Consider the following 14,367-nt stretch of genomic DNA (forward strand, 5'->3'; position numbering starts at 1 on the left):
AGACCCTGAAAATGTCCTTGTGTTGCTTTTTCTGACCATTATGTGAGTGCTTGCCCTGTGTGAGTTCTCCATAAAAGTCTTATTGTTAAAAGTAAGTTTGACATTCAAACAATGTGGCCAGCCCATCAGAATTGTGCTCTCTATAGTGGAAACAATATGAAATAATGTTCTGTCAGAACAAGAATATCATGCCTTTTACTGAAAATGAGCACATTGCTCACCCTTACTTCTTATATACTAGAAAATCAGCCCAAGAGATTGGAGGCTCTGCAATGTTTATATGACATTGTCCATAGACACAAAACATCAATATGAGTAGGAAGGAAAAAAAGGTAAATTCATATTTTCGTGGAATAAGGAATGCAAAACAATAATCTTTAAATCAACCACTATCACCCAAGAATCTATCAAGTCCCAGCTGGTAGCAAGTTAAGTTTAAAAAATTCCACTATGTAGCAGTTATACTTGGGACTTAGGAGTGGAAATCCCCATCTAATAGTACAGTGTTATATCATTGGGTATATGGGTACACTTCTTCCTTCAAAATGCTTAGCCCTCTAGTAAAATTCTGGAACAAATTCTCCTACTGCATCCAGGGCAATCTTCAAATCATTGGGATTTATATCTAGCCACTGGACTCCGAAGGCTCTGGAAAAGAAAGTGAGACTGGAGACCTCACATGACCCTCCCTCAACCAATTCACTTTCACGTAATGGCATCACCTCCCAGAAGTCAAGGTCCTCTTGGAAAACAAAACACATAACAAAGGACAGTAGTATTAATTTCACTTGAATCTAAAAGATTTTTAAGTGCCTACCATATGCAAAACAAAGTCTCAAGGGATATGCAAAGTCATGACTCTTAGTCTCTGGATTAAAAGAACACAGATTCACATTAGAACAAATACCACGTGATCTGTTTTAGTCATTTAAAGGAGCCAGAAGAAAAGTTATAACATTAATAGAAACAATTAGAAATCATCCTGTAGAGAACATTATACACAGTAACAGCAAAACCATGTGAGGATCAACTATGATAGACTTCTCTCTTCTCTGCAATATAGTGATCCAAGACAATTCCTATAAGCTTTATATAGAAAATGCCATCAATATCCAGAGAGAGAACCATGAAGTCTAAATTTGGATCAAAGCATACTATTTTTTAACCCCTTTTTTGTTTGTTTGCTTTTTTCTTTCAAGGTTTTCCCCCTTTTGTTCCAATTTTTCTTTCTCAACATAATGTGAAAATATACTTTAAATGATTGTACACATTTAACCTATATTGGATTATTGTCTTGGGGAGGAAGGAGGTAAGGAAAAAAAAAAATTGGAACTCAAAATCTTACAAAAATGAATGCTGAAAACTATCTTTACATGTAATAGAAAGAATAGAAATACTGTTGAGAAGGAAAAAAGAAATCATCCTGTTAAAGACTGGCAATTTTCTTTTTCTTTCTTTCTTTTTAAAAATTTATTGCTCTTTTTAAATCCCCAAACAACTTCCTTCTCCTATCCAACATGATTCTGGGATTCCAGTCTCCTGCTCTAGGCAGATTTGTTCTCTGGGAATAAAAAATAAACTTAATATTAACTATAGCAAAGTGCCATAAAATGCATTCTGAAATCGACATAAATACTTTCAGGATTAGAGTTCACTGTTCTCTTTCATTAGTTTAGATAATGAAGATTTAATTCTACTCATGTATATTCTAACTGGAGCAGTCAATTATAGTAAGGTTCCAATTACAGTAAAGGGAAGACTATGAAAGTAAATCCAGGATCATTTGCCATTTCTTCAGAAATACTTCAAAGTACTTTAAATGGTACATGTAAAAATATGGGAAATAATGGCATTCAAAATAGATCAAGCAGCACATCTTCTAAGGGAAAAACAAGATTTATTTTTCTAAAACATGTTTAACCATCCTGTGCTTTTGATGAAAGCCATCTCCAACACAATCTTATACTTCTGAGAACTGTTTTAACATCTCTGTATCTGAAATCTCGGAAGAGCAAATCCTTAAATTTTAATTACAAACTGCATGAAGTCATGACTACATTTTAATTATCTTTCTCATCTTTTTCTACTGCTTTGGATGGTCAAAATATTCCATTTTAAATATGTTAGCCAGTGAGGAATCAGGAATGCATCTGGTGACAAAGAATGCTGTACAACCTATCAACTGGAGAGCTAATTCTTCTTCCAACCTTTAAGTCATCAGCGCTCCTTTTTATATCCCATAAGAATGCCATCCATACATATACACCTAAAAGTTTCAAACAAAAGGTTTGCCTTTTCCAGATACAGAGTTAGCAACAAACTGCTTTATTCCAGATGCCTTTGTAATTTATTAAAAAGTCCTCACATATATAACACTTGAAGGTTTATCCCATCCTCTCAACACCTTCTCATATCCCCAATCTAGCTAATTTTAGCTCTGACAGATCAACAAAGAGGAAGAGCAGGCAACCCCCTGACAACATAACACTTCCATCAGGAAAACACAACGCCTAGCCAAAGAATTTATACAGCTCCTTGTGAGCTGTCAAAGAAGAGATGGAAAGCTACCCCATGGCCGGATCTGCAGAACGGAGACAGCAGGTCTGGGGCACACAGGAATCAACCACCACCTCTGTCCCTCACCCACACTTGGAGCTTGGAAAATACACCCAGGCCAGATAACTTAGTTAAGAAAATTCTAGATTTTCAGAATGTCTAAGAGAGTTAATTCTTCCCCAAAATGAGACGATTTTGGCCCTTCTGTTTTGTTACTTGGGACTTCCCAGAGCAGTAACTCTCCAATGTTTTTGCCAACTGAATCCGATTAGCCAGTGACCAGTTTTCTCCAGTTCAAGAAAAAAAAAAGAGGGGAGGGGGAGCCTTTTGACAGATTGATCATTCTGCCTTGTTTGAAAGGAATAGAAAGAGTGGATCGGAGGAAATGGGGAGGAGAAGTGAAATGAGGCAATTAAGTGCCAAAGTGGTTCACGTTGGGGTGGGAGAGGGAGACAGAAGGGAAGTTCTGGGAGGAGAAGGCAGACTGCAGAGGTTAGAGCCAGAGCCAGAGATCCAGGGCAGTAGCTATTACAAACAGAGAAGGTCTCATACATACAGAAACTGCATAGAGAAGCTCTAAGTTACACACAGGTATTCAGACACCATGGTCAAATGCATGCAATACATGTTCACACTCCCCAATTCTCACTTAACAAAGACCTCCCGGTACACACGTCCCGATGCACTGGGGAGCCCACAATCACAGGAACCAGCATCCCAAAATGCACGCGACCCACTCCACACTTGCCAACACAAACTTTCTCACTTGCCCATAATAACACCCTCCCATCTTTATGTACAAGGGCGTGCACTTGCATCCCAAAATGCACGCAATCCATCTGCACTTCTCCACACAAATCTTCAAGCCAGCGTATTCACACACACACACACACACCAAATGCAGACGAAATCCGCTCCTCCGCTCCCGGCCAGAAGCGATCACACGTAAGTACCACCACCCAGCACACACCCATCCCGAAGCAGGAAGGTGTGCGGGCACAGAGCGCACACACCAGCCCCCGCATCCTAACGCATGCACACACTCCGACACAAGGGCCACGCCTCCGCCTCCTGACAGACAGACACGCACAGCTCCCCCCACACGGATGCGCGGGACCCAGCACGCACGCTCCGGTCCGGCCGCAGGACGAGCCGAGCCGAGCCGGGCGGGCGCAGGCGGGCGGGCGGGCAGAGCCCGGCGGGGCGGGCGGGCTGGCGCCGGCACATACATACCCAGGAACAAGCAGACCATGTCCAGGGCCACGAACGGCAAGCGGGTCTTGTCGAACATGGTCTCGGGCCCCGGGGCGGCCGCGCAGCGGGGCGGCCGGGAGCGACGAGAAGCGGCTCGCTCTCGGGACCGACACCAGCCTTCGCGGGCCGGGGCCGGGGACTGCGGGCGATCCCCGAGGGCCGGTCCTCCCGAGGGCAGGGCCAGCGCTCCGCACCGAAGCAATGGCGCCTGGAGAGCCCAGAGTCCCGCCGCCAGCCCGGGCCGCGCTCCACCCGCAAGAGGTCGGGCTGCCAGGCTCCGCACCGGCCGCCCTCCGCAGCGATCTGCCGCAGGCCCCGCGCCGGGGCGCCCCCTTTAAGGAGGGGAGGCCGCGGGGAGGAGAAAGCCGGCTCCAGCCCCTCCCCACTTTCTTCGCTCCCTCCCTCCCGCCCGCCCGCCCCGGAGCCAAGCCCGGCCGGCGCCTGTGCACTTAAACTAGGACTCCCGCACCCCGCGAGGGGCGGGGCGGGGACCCGAGGAAGGGGGCGGGGAGAAGGGAAAAAGACCAATCAGAGAGGGCTCCTTCCCCGTCGCCTTCCCTTGCTCCAGTTCTATTTGATTAAGCACGTACCCGTCAGACGTGAGGAAAAAGGGCCTAGCCTGGAGTCGGGAGAAGCGAGGTTCTCGGCCCGACCACCTCGCCTTCTCCCTCCGGGACAGGGGCCGGATTTGTGTAGCTGAGGGGCCGCTCCGTGTGTTCCTGAGAGGGCGAGGAAAGCGGGAGCAAGCTTCGCGTGGGCCGCGGGCTAAGGAGGAGGGGAGAATACTACCTCCGTTCCCATGGAAACGCCACCGCCACCACTCCCTGCCCCAGAAGGGAGAGGGCCGAGTAGGCGGGGCCAGAAAACGCCTCGGACGCCCCGAGAGCCCGCGGGCCGGGGCAGGGCGGCGTCAGTCTCTTCCTCTGTAAAATGGGGATAATGATACTGCTCCATCTCCCCCTTGGGTCTAGTAACTGAATTATGAATAGCAAATGAAATAAACATATGCTGCAAAAACAAGGAAGGCCTAATGCACAGATTCTCAGCTTTTTTAAAAGTTTGTAAAGAATGAAAGAACACCAGAAATATGAGCAAATTACCTTTGCTTTGTGCTATTACCCTCTCTTACCCCTCCTCCCCCTAATTTATTAATAATAAACCTGCGGACTTCGGCCTATTGGCAAACATATTGCTTGCGTAGGGGAAAAACAAGGAAAGCAATTACTAGGTGGAGACTTTGTTCCCTTGGGAAGAATTAAAGATAAAAATAGATCCATAAATGAGCGAACAGATCAATCGCAACTGGCATACAAATACCTACGGTTTCATTCTCGCTGGTTTCATACAGAAGGCAATCAGTAAAATGCTTGCTGAGAAAAAGCGGTGAACCTAAAAGCCTGCAAACAATTGGGTTTATAGGTAAATTGGAGGTTGTTCTTCTTGGAGGGCAGCATAATTCTTGGTGATGTCTGAATTAAGGTTAAATCGGTGGTTCTAACAGCATGAACCTATTCATCGCGAGAGAGCAGATTTCCATCCATGCACGTCACAGAAAAGAACAATTTTGTGACGATGTAGTTCCTTTCCACTGGAGCAAATCCCCTTGACAGAATATTACACGAGTGATAGTCCCCTTTTTGCTTGAAAGTTTCCACATGGGGGAAACCCACTACCTCCAGACCTATTCCACTTTGCAATATTTCTCATTGCTAGGAAGGTTTTCCTTATAACAAGTCTAAATCTGCTCCTTCTAAAATTCCCTCCCTGGAGGCCAAAGTTTATTCCATATTTCATATTAATATGAAAGCTCTTCAAATACTTGAAGAGTATGGCGTATTTATGGCGTATGGCGAGATTTAGATCTTGCAAAGTTTTCTAATCCCATCACCTTATTTTACAGATATGAAAACTGATGCCCAGAGAGTTTAAGGAATTTGTCCAGTCATCCAAGTAAAAAGAGCAGAAACAGCATTTGAACTCAGGTCCTCTGTTTAATTACACAACCTTTACACCTGTTTTTAATTCATCCAATTAATGCTTCTATCCATTCTTATCTTCTTCAAATCTATAGCTCACTACCAGAACCAGTATGAAATCCAAACGATGGCTTCTACAGTTTGGTTTGAAACAACTTCCAGATTGATATAATTTGATTTGAAATTACAATATGGATTCTAGGAGGAAGAGATATTTTACTTTACCAAAAGCCCAAACTAAACAAAAAGCAAGGTATTACTCTTCCAGATGTAGGCATAGATTTTGCTTATTTCAATTTTTATGTGTGTAACCCCCATCTAGAGGACAGTAAAAAAGGAGAAAGTAAGCTAGGGCATTGAAATGGAAAAGGAAATTGAAAACAAATACCCGAAGCGCAATAATAGACATCAAATCACTCTGGAAAGTGATTTAAAGAGATTTAAATACCTTAATTGAGTATGAAGCAAGGTACTGAGCTAGCCTGCAAAGCATAGACTACTTTCTTACTTTTATATGCATTCTTAAAGTACCTACCCACTCCTCCTTAAGATTCCTAAGGGAATTTGGCTAGAGGAAATGATTCTTTTGAAACTAAACGCCCCAAAGCTAGTGTCTTTTTTTTTGGTCTAGGCCTCTAGGAGGCTGGTAAAAAACTAAGAATTCCTCAGAAATAAGTTTTAAAATGCATAATATTTAGTCTTATGTGATACTTAATATTACAAGAGAAACCAATTATATTTAGTTATTTTAAAAGTTATTAATCTTTAATTGCCACATCTGATGGCATATTCTCAATCCTCATCCTTTTTGACCATTCTACACTTGCCACTGTCCCAGCCTTTGACCCTCTTGCTCTTTCAGGTTTGAAGTTGTACTCTCTCCTGGTTTTATCTATCTAACTTCTAGGCTTGATCTTCATCTGGGTCATGCTCACTAACAGTAGGTGTCCTGTGGCGCTCACTCCTGGACTCTTCTTCCCCACTAGACAATTTCACTTGGTCATCTCATTGGCTCCCATGGAATTCAATTATCATCTCCATGCTAATGATTCTGAAATCTCCTTATCCATCTCTAAACTTTCTGGTGATCACCAGTCTTTAATTGCCTATTGAACATCTAAAAATGGATGTGCTTTTGACCTATTAAACTCAACATGTCCAAAACTAGACTCTTTATCTTCTTCACAGCAGAACCTCCCCTCTTCCCAACTTCACTATTACTACTGAAAGTGTCACCCTCCTCCCAGTCACCTAGACTCAAAACCCATAGTTCATCCTCAACTCCTCACTTTCTCTCACCTCTCTGAATCCAATCTGTTGCCAAGGATTGCTGACTTTACCTTCCTGACAGTTCTATCACATTTCTTCTTTTTTCGAACACTAACACCACCCTTTTGCAAATTCCCATCACCTCAAGCCTGGACTATTGAAAGGGACTGCCTGCTGCTGGACTGCTAGCCTCATGTCTACTGCCACTCTAATCCACTCTCCACTCAACTCTCAAGATAATCTTAGCAAAGAAGATTTGACTGACCATGAACTAACCACATCACCTCTGTACTCAGTAAACTCTGGTAGTTCCCGGAAGGTTTGACCTTCAAGATCAGATATAAAAGTATTTGATGTTCAAAACCTTTCATAACCTTTCCCTTCATCTTTCTCATTTTACTGTCTTTAATCCAGTGACACTAATTTTCCTTCATTCCTTAAACACACTTCCTCTCTCAACTGAGCATTTTCACAGTCTATCTCCAATACCTGGAATGCCCTCTTGCCTCTCCGGCTTTCCCTTTCCCCAGCTTCCTTTAACTCCCAGTTAAAATCCAATCATGCATTGGATAAACCTTTCCCAATCCCTTTAAATTCTAGTGCTTTTCCTCTGTTGATTATTTCTAATTTACCATGTATATAATTTCTCTGTACATAATTGTTTGCAAGTTGTCTTTTGCTTTTTTTTGTTTGTGGGTTTTTTTCCCCTAGCATTTAATGTTTACTGAATGAGCAATATACAATTTTAAAAAAAATAATTCACAGATAGGTTAAGATCTCATGCCCTCAAACAATAGAGGCAAGCCCTATTATGTATTGAGGCAAGTCCCACTCTTTTAAAAAATGTGTTGTTGTTGGTTTGTTTTGTTTTGTTTTGTTTTGTTTTGTTTTTGAGATTCTTGACCTTTTTTGGTAACCTCCATATGAATATTGTCATTATTTTTCACAGTTAGTAATCTTTTGGTAGTTTGATTAGTCTCCCATTAAATAAGTAAATTAATGTAGGTAGTAATGTGATTTTTATTATATTGAATCACCCTATCCATGAACAAATAATATTTTTCTGATTATTTAGGTTATAGTCAACAAGCATTTATTAAGCATTTACTTTGCTAGGCACTGTGCTAAACACAAGGAATACAAATACAAGTAAAAAAGAAGGCAGTGCCTGTCCTCAAACTTAAGGAGCTTATATTCTAACCAAGAAGACAACATCAAAGAAATCGGGGTGGGAGGGTTGAGGGGAGGAGGAGGAGAAGGGGAAGGAAAGAAGAAGGTACCAAGTAATAGAGCATGATGGTAAAGTTCAAAAAGCAAGAAGGCACGTGGGAGATGAAGGAATGGCTGACTGGAGTACCTTCCTTAACACAGGTTCTGGGACTAGCTTCCTATCCTCAAATTAGAAGGAGGAGCTCCAGGGGCAGAAAGTATTTCCAAGATTTAAGTTCCAGGTTTGAATTGCCCAGATGAGGAGGTTTCTGGAGCATGATGGAGAAGTCTACAGAAGTGCATTCCGATGAGAAATCAACCAACCAATCAACATTAAACACCTAATGTATGCAAGTCACTGTGCCAAATGATAGGAGTATTAATTTTTTAAAAATGCAAAAGACACCTGCCCTCAAGGAGCTTACAGTATAATGGAAAAGACAACAAACACAAACATGTAAATAGGAAATTATATACAGGATAAATATAAATAATTAGCTGAGGAAAGGCTCTAGAATTTAAAGGGGATGGGGAAGGCTTACAGTAAAAAGAACAAGGGTCTGTTTTTCTGGCTTGCTTTTGCATAATTTTTGTGAATATGTAGGTAGATGGATGTCCAAGTATTTTATCCATTCTGCAGTTATTTTTAATGGAATTTATTTTCCTATTCAGTTTTATTGATATTATAAAGAAATGTTGATGATTTTTGTGAATTTGTTTTGTATTTTGCAATTTACTGAAGTTATTATTTTAATTTTTACTTACATCCTGTCTGTTAAAAAATAATTTTGTTTCTTCTTAATCTACTTTTTTTTTCCGTCTTCTCACTGCTATAACTAGCATTTCTACTACTATGTTAATTAGAAGTTATAACAATGCACAATCTCATTTCATCCTTAGTATTACTGAAAAAATTCTAGTTTAACCCCAGTACATATAATGTTGTATCCTATTTATCACTTAAGGAAATATGTGTTTGTTTTTGTGTATTTAATTTTTTTAAACAGAAATAGATATTATATTTTATTTCTGACAAAAGTTTTTTTGTGCAGCTATTGCTAGAATCATGGTTTTGTTGGTTTTGTTCACATTATGGTTAAGTTCATAGTTTTTCTAATATTAAACCAACCCTGTCTTCTTACCATACATAACCTTTGTGATATGTTGTTTCAGTCTTTTTGTTAATATTTTATTTAAAATATTCAGTGTTCATTATGGATGTAAGTCTATAGTTCTTTTTTTGTTTCAATTCTCTCTGGTTTATGTCTCCAGACATCTATTATTGAAGGAATTTTATAGGAGCCCCCTTTGAAAAAATTATTTTTTCACAGTTTACGTAATATTGGAAAGTCCATGAATGTTTGACAGAATGCATTTGTGAATCTATCTGGTTTGAAGATGTTTGTTTTGTTTTTGCCTTCGGGAATTAGCTTATGGCTTGCTCAATTTTTTTCTATGAGATCAAGTAGCGCGAATTATCTATTGTTTTCTTAGTTGGGATATTTTATATTTTTCTAGATATTTAGTTTAGTTTAGTTGTTAGTTTTATTGGCATACAACTGGGCAAAATAGTTTCTAATAATATTTTTGTTTCTTCACTTGTGAATTTTTCTTTTTAATTTTTGATACTTTATTTTTTCCTTCTTTTTTATAATCTAATTAGCTAATGATTTATTTTGCTTTTTTTTTTTTTTAAACAGCTCTTAGGTTCATTTATTAATTCAATGGAATTTTTCATTTCAATTTTATTAATTTTTTCTTTGATTTTTTTTCAGAGTTCTTTTCTGATGTTCAATTGGAGTTTTTCAACAAGTTGGCTTTCTAGTTATTTGCTTGTTTTTTAATTTGCATTCCTAATTCAGTGATTTGTATTTTCTCTCTTTTTGGTTATGAAAGGGTTGAGAAATATGTTTCCCCCTCAGGACAGCTTTAATTGCATCCCAAAATGTGAGGGTAAGTTGTTCCATTATTATTATTATCTTTAGTGAAACTATATCTCATTTTTTAAATTTATTTTTTGACTCACCAGTTCTTTAAGATTAAGTAATTTATGTACATGTTTAACATATATTGTATTACTTGCTGTCTGGTAGAGGGGGTGAGAGGAAGGGAGGGAGAAAAATTTGACATACACGTAAGGGTGAATGGTAAAAACTATCTTTGCATATATTTTGAAAATAAAAAGCTATTATTTTATTAAAAGATTAAGTAATTTAATCTCTCTTTGATTTTTAATTCTTTCCTAATGACCTTTATTCAGTATAATTTGTATTGCTGTGTGATTAGCAAAGGATGTGGGTAATATTTTCAGCACTTGTGAGGTTTTAAAATCATAAAATATAATCAGTTTTTGTAAAGGTGCCATGCAAAGCTATGAATATGTATATTCCCTTCTATTTTAATTTAATAATTACCAAGGCTCTAACATATCTGTTTTTTCTAAGATTCTCCCCAGATCTTTAACTTTTTTCTTTCTTTCTTTTTTGTTAGAGTTATTTAGTTCTAAAATAAGTAAACTGAGGTTCCTCTATTCTAGTTTTAACTTATCTATAATTTGTGAAAATTTACTGAAGGAAAGAAGCTTTTAAGCCAGAAAATACTAATCATTTAAAAAAGACTCTTCTCCCATTTCCTAGACAAGGAATTAAGGAAGATACCTTTTCCTAGAAATGACAAATTAGTTGAGAGCTGCAGCTCTGAAGGAATCAAAAGAAAGAAAATTCTGTCAATTCCAAAAACAAGAGTAATTTCTCTAGTTGAAAAGTTTTTTGTTTTTGTTTTACTTTGTTTTAAACACCTAGCTTAAAGAGAAAACAGTACTACTAAGTACTAGCCTAGTCAATGCCTGAAGTGGAAAAAGACTGAAGCTGCCATTGAAGAGAAAGCCCAGGAAATAGATCTGTCCATCCAGTGAAAATTCTGAGACTAGCCCAGTGGCCTATCAGCCCCAGGGCAGGTTCCAGACAATCTCCCAGCCCCGTCCAAAAGCTGCAGAGCCTGATAAGAGGCCATCACAGTCACCTAGTGATGTGCCCAGCACACCCCAACATCACATTGCCCTGACCCATAGTGAACTCTAAGAGGATGAAGCACAGCTGAGCCAAGGTTCAGGGATAGGGAGGAATAGTTACATAAGATAAACAATTCACTGTCAAACAAAATTTCTGTCACCTTATTGAATTCTATAATGAATGTGACATCCAAATTTCATCAGAATTTGTTATAATTATTGAGGAGAATGCAAACATTCTTAAAACAGACCAGTTTTTCCATCTTAAGCCTTCTCCTAGGTTGGTCTTGCAAAAAAGTCCACAATGAATGAGGGTGGCCTAGCTGTACCAGATCTAAAATTGTATTATAAAGCAGCAGTTACCAAAAACCATTTGGTATTGGCTAAGAAACAAACTAGATGATCAGTGGAATAGGTTATGTTCAAGGGACAAAACAGTCAATAACTTTAATACTCAAGTATTCAACAAACCCAAAGACCCCAGCTTTTGGGATAAGAACTCACTATTTGACAAAAATTGCTGGGAAAATTGGAAACTAGTATGGCAGAAACTAGGCATTGACTCACACTTAACACCATACACCAAGATAAGGTCAAAATGGGTTCATGACCTAGGCATAAAGAATAAGATTATAAATAAATTAGAGGGACACAGGATAGTTTACCTCTCAGACCTGTGGAAGAGAAAGGAATTTGTGACCAAAGAAGAACTAGAGATCATTACTGATCACAAAATAGAAAATTTCGATTATACCAAACTGAAAAGTTTTGGTACAAACAAAACTAATGCAGACAAGATTAGAAGGGAAGCAATAAACTGGGAAAACATTTTTACAGTCAAAGGTTCTGATAAAGGTCTCATTTCCAAAATATAGAGAGAATTGACTCTAATTTATAAGAAATCAAGCCATTCTCCAATTGATAAATGGTCAAAGGATATGAACAGACAATTCTCAGATGAAGAAATTGAAACTATTTCTAGCCATATGAAAAGATGCTCCAAGTCATTATTAATCAGAGAAATGCAAATTAAGACAACTCTGAAATACCACTACACACCTGTCAGATTGGCTGGAATGACAGAGAAAGATAATGCGGAATGTTGGAGGGGGTGTGGGAAAACAGGGACAGTGATACATTGTTGGTGGAAGTGTGAATACATCCAGCCATTCTGGAGAGCGATTTGGAACTATGCGCAAAAAGCTATCAAACTGTGCATACCCTTTGATCCAGCAGTGTTACTACTGGGCTTATATCCCAAAGAGATCATAAAGAAGGGAAAGGGACCTGTATGTGCACGAATGTTTGTGGCAGCCCTGTTTGTAGTGGCCAGAAACTGGAAACTGGGTGGATGCCCATCCACTGGATGGCTGGAGAATGGCTGAATAAATTGTGGTATATGAATATTATGGAATATTATTGTTCTGTAAGAAACAACCAGCAGGATGATTTCAGAAAGGCCTGGAGAGACTTACATGAACTGATGCTGAGTGAAATGAGCAGGACCAAGAGATCATTATATACTTGAACAACAATACTATATGATGATCAATTCTGATGGACCTGGCCATCTTCAGCAATGAGATGAACCAAATCAGTTCCAATGGAGCGGTATTGAACTGAACTAGCTACACCCAGGGAAAGAACTCTAGGAGATGACTAAGAACCATTACATGAATTCCCAATCCTTATATTTTTGCCTGCCTGCATTTTTGATTTCCTTCACAAGCTAATTGTACACTATTTCAGAGTCTGATTCTTTTTGTACCGCAAAATAACGGTTTGGACATGTAAACTTATTTTGTATTTAATTTATACTTTAACATATTTAACACGTATTGGTCATCCTGCCATCTAGGGGAGGGGGTGGGGGAAGGAGGGGAAAAATTGGAACAAAAGGTTTGGCAATTGTCAATGCTGTAAAATTACCCATGGATATAACTTGTGAATAAAAAAGCTATTAAAAATTTTACAACAAAAACAAAAAAAAAATCCACAATGTTGAATATAAGCCAAAAAGAATATTAAAAAGTGACTTTTGGATGTCACCCATACTGCATCCTACAAGTGTGCCTCACTACCATTGTATTAAGTTTGTGCCTGCTCTTTTTCCTCCTCTTGGACACTGAATGTATTTGTAGAAGTATACCTTTAATCTTGGGGGACATTTCTTTGTAACATTCTTACTGTGTGAGCTGAATAAATGTCTTTGCACAAAAACTGAGGCTGGGGACTAATGTACTAGCCATCCCCAAGATGGTACCTCTAGAACCTGAAAGTAGAAGCAGCTATCTCTCCATAGACTCAGTCTTCTACTGTCAATGTGCATTGATTGAATGAATCCCAAGAATAGGGTTGGAGAGGAATAGTTACATAAGATAAACAATTCACTGTCAAACAAAATTTCTGTCACCTTATTGGATTCTATAATGTACATGACATCCAAATTTCATCAGAATTTGTTACAATTGTTGAGGAGAATGCAAACATTCTTAAGACAGACCAGTTTTTCCATCTTAAGCCTTCCCCTAGGTTGGTCTTGCAAAAAAGTCCACAATGTTAAATATAAGCCAAAAAGAATATTAAAAAGTGGCGTTTGCCTAAGTCTTATCTTTTCCTGATTAAGAAGTTCATTTCTTTCATTTTTTCTTACGACATTGTCTTTAGGTATTTCACCATCTTAATCAGTCCCAGTGGTTACCATCTAGGTTACCAGTGTGCTTCTTGAAATTTTGAAAGTGAATACAATATTCCAAATGCAGTCTGATCAGGACAGAAAATAAGAGAACTGGTGCCATCCTATTCTTGGATATTTTGCAATTCAATGCAACATCCAAGCACATTGGCTTTATTGAAAGGTTGCTGTATCATACTGTTTGGTTGTTTTAAAAACCACAGATTCATCCTGAGTTTGCATTTTGCTAAAAACCCCAATCTTTTCCAGATAAACTGCCATCTAGTCAAATTTCCCTTATCTTGTGCTTGTAAAGTTGATCTTAGCCCAATTCTATTTTACCCAGTTAGATTTGACCTTGTACTTTACCCTGATAAGTTCTATTGACTTTCTTGGTTCTACCATCCAGTGTGTTAACT

The 14,367-nt window shown here is 39.0% G+C and overlaps 1 protein-coding gene across 3 annotated transcripts in view; it reads right to left on the reverse strand.

The window, feature by feature from the left end:
- PLPP1 (phospholipid phosphatase 1) overlaps positions 1-4,213 on the reverse strand; it is a 108,922-nt gene extending 104,709 nt beyond the window's left edge. The window contains exon 1 of one of the 3 annotated variants that reach the window (XM_031965108.1): positions 3,790-4,186. In XM_031965108.1, the coding sequence (XP_031820968.1) occupies positions 3,790-3,847 (58 nt within the window). In that variant the 5' untranslated portion in view covers positions 3,848-4,186. Of the gene's footprint in view, positions 1-3,789 lie in introns of all 3 variants that reach the window. The other 2 variants (XM_031965117.1, XM_031965110.1) reach the window with 2 other exon arrangements.
- Between the last annotated feature and the right edge of the window lie 10,154 nt (positions 4,214-14,367).

This window comes from Sarcophilus harrisii, chromosome 1 (genome assembly GCF_902635505.1).
Source record: "Sarcophilus harrisii chromosome 1, mSarHar1.11, whole genome shotgun sequence".
NCBI lineage: Eukaryota > Metazoa > Chordata > Mammalia > Dasyuromorphia > Dasyuridae > Sarcophilus > Sarcophilus harrisii.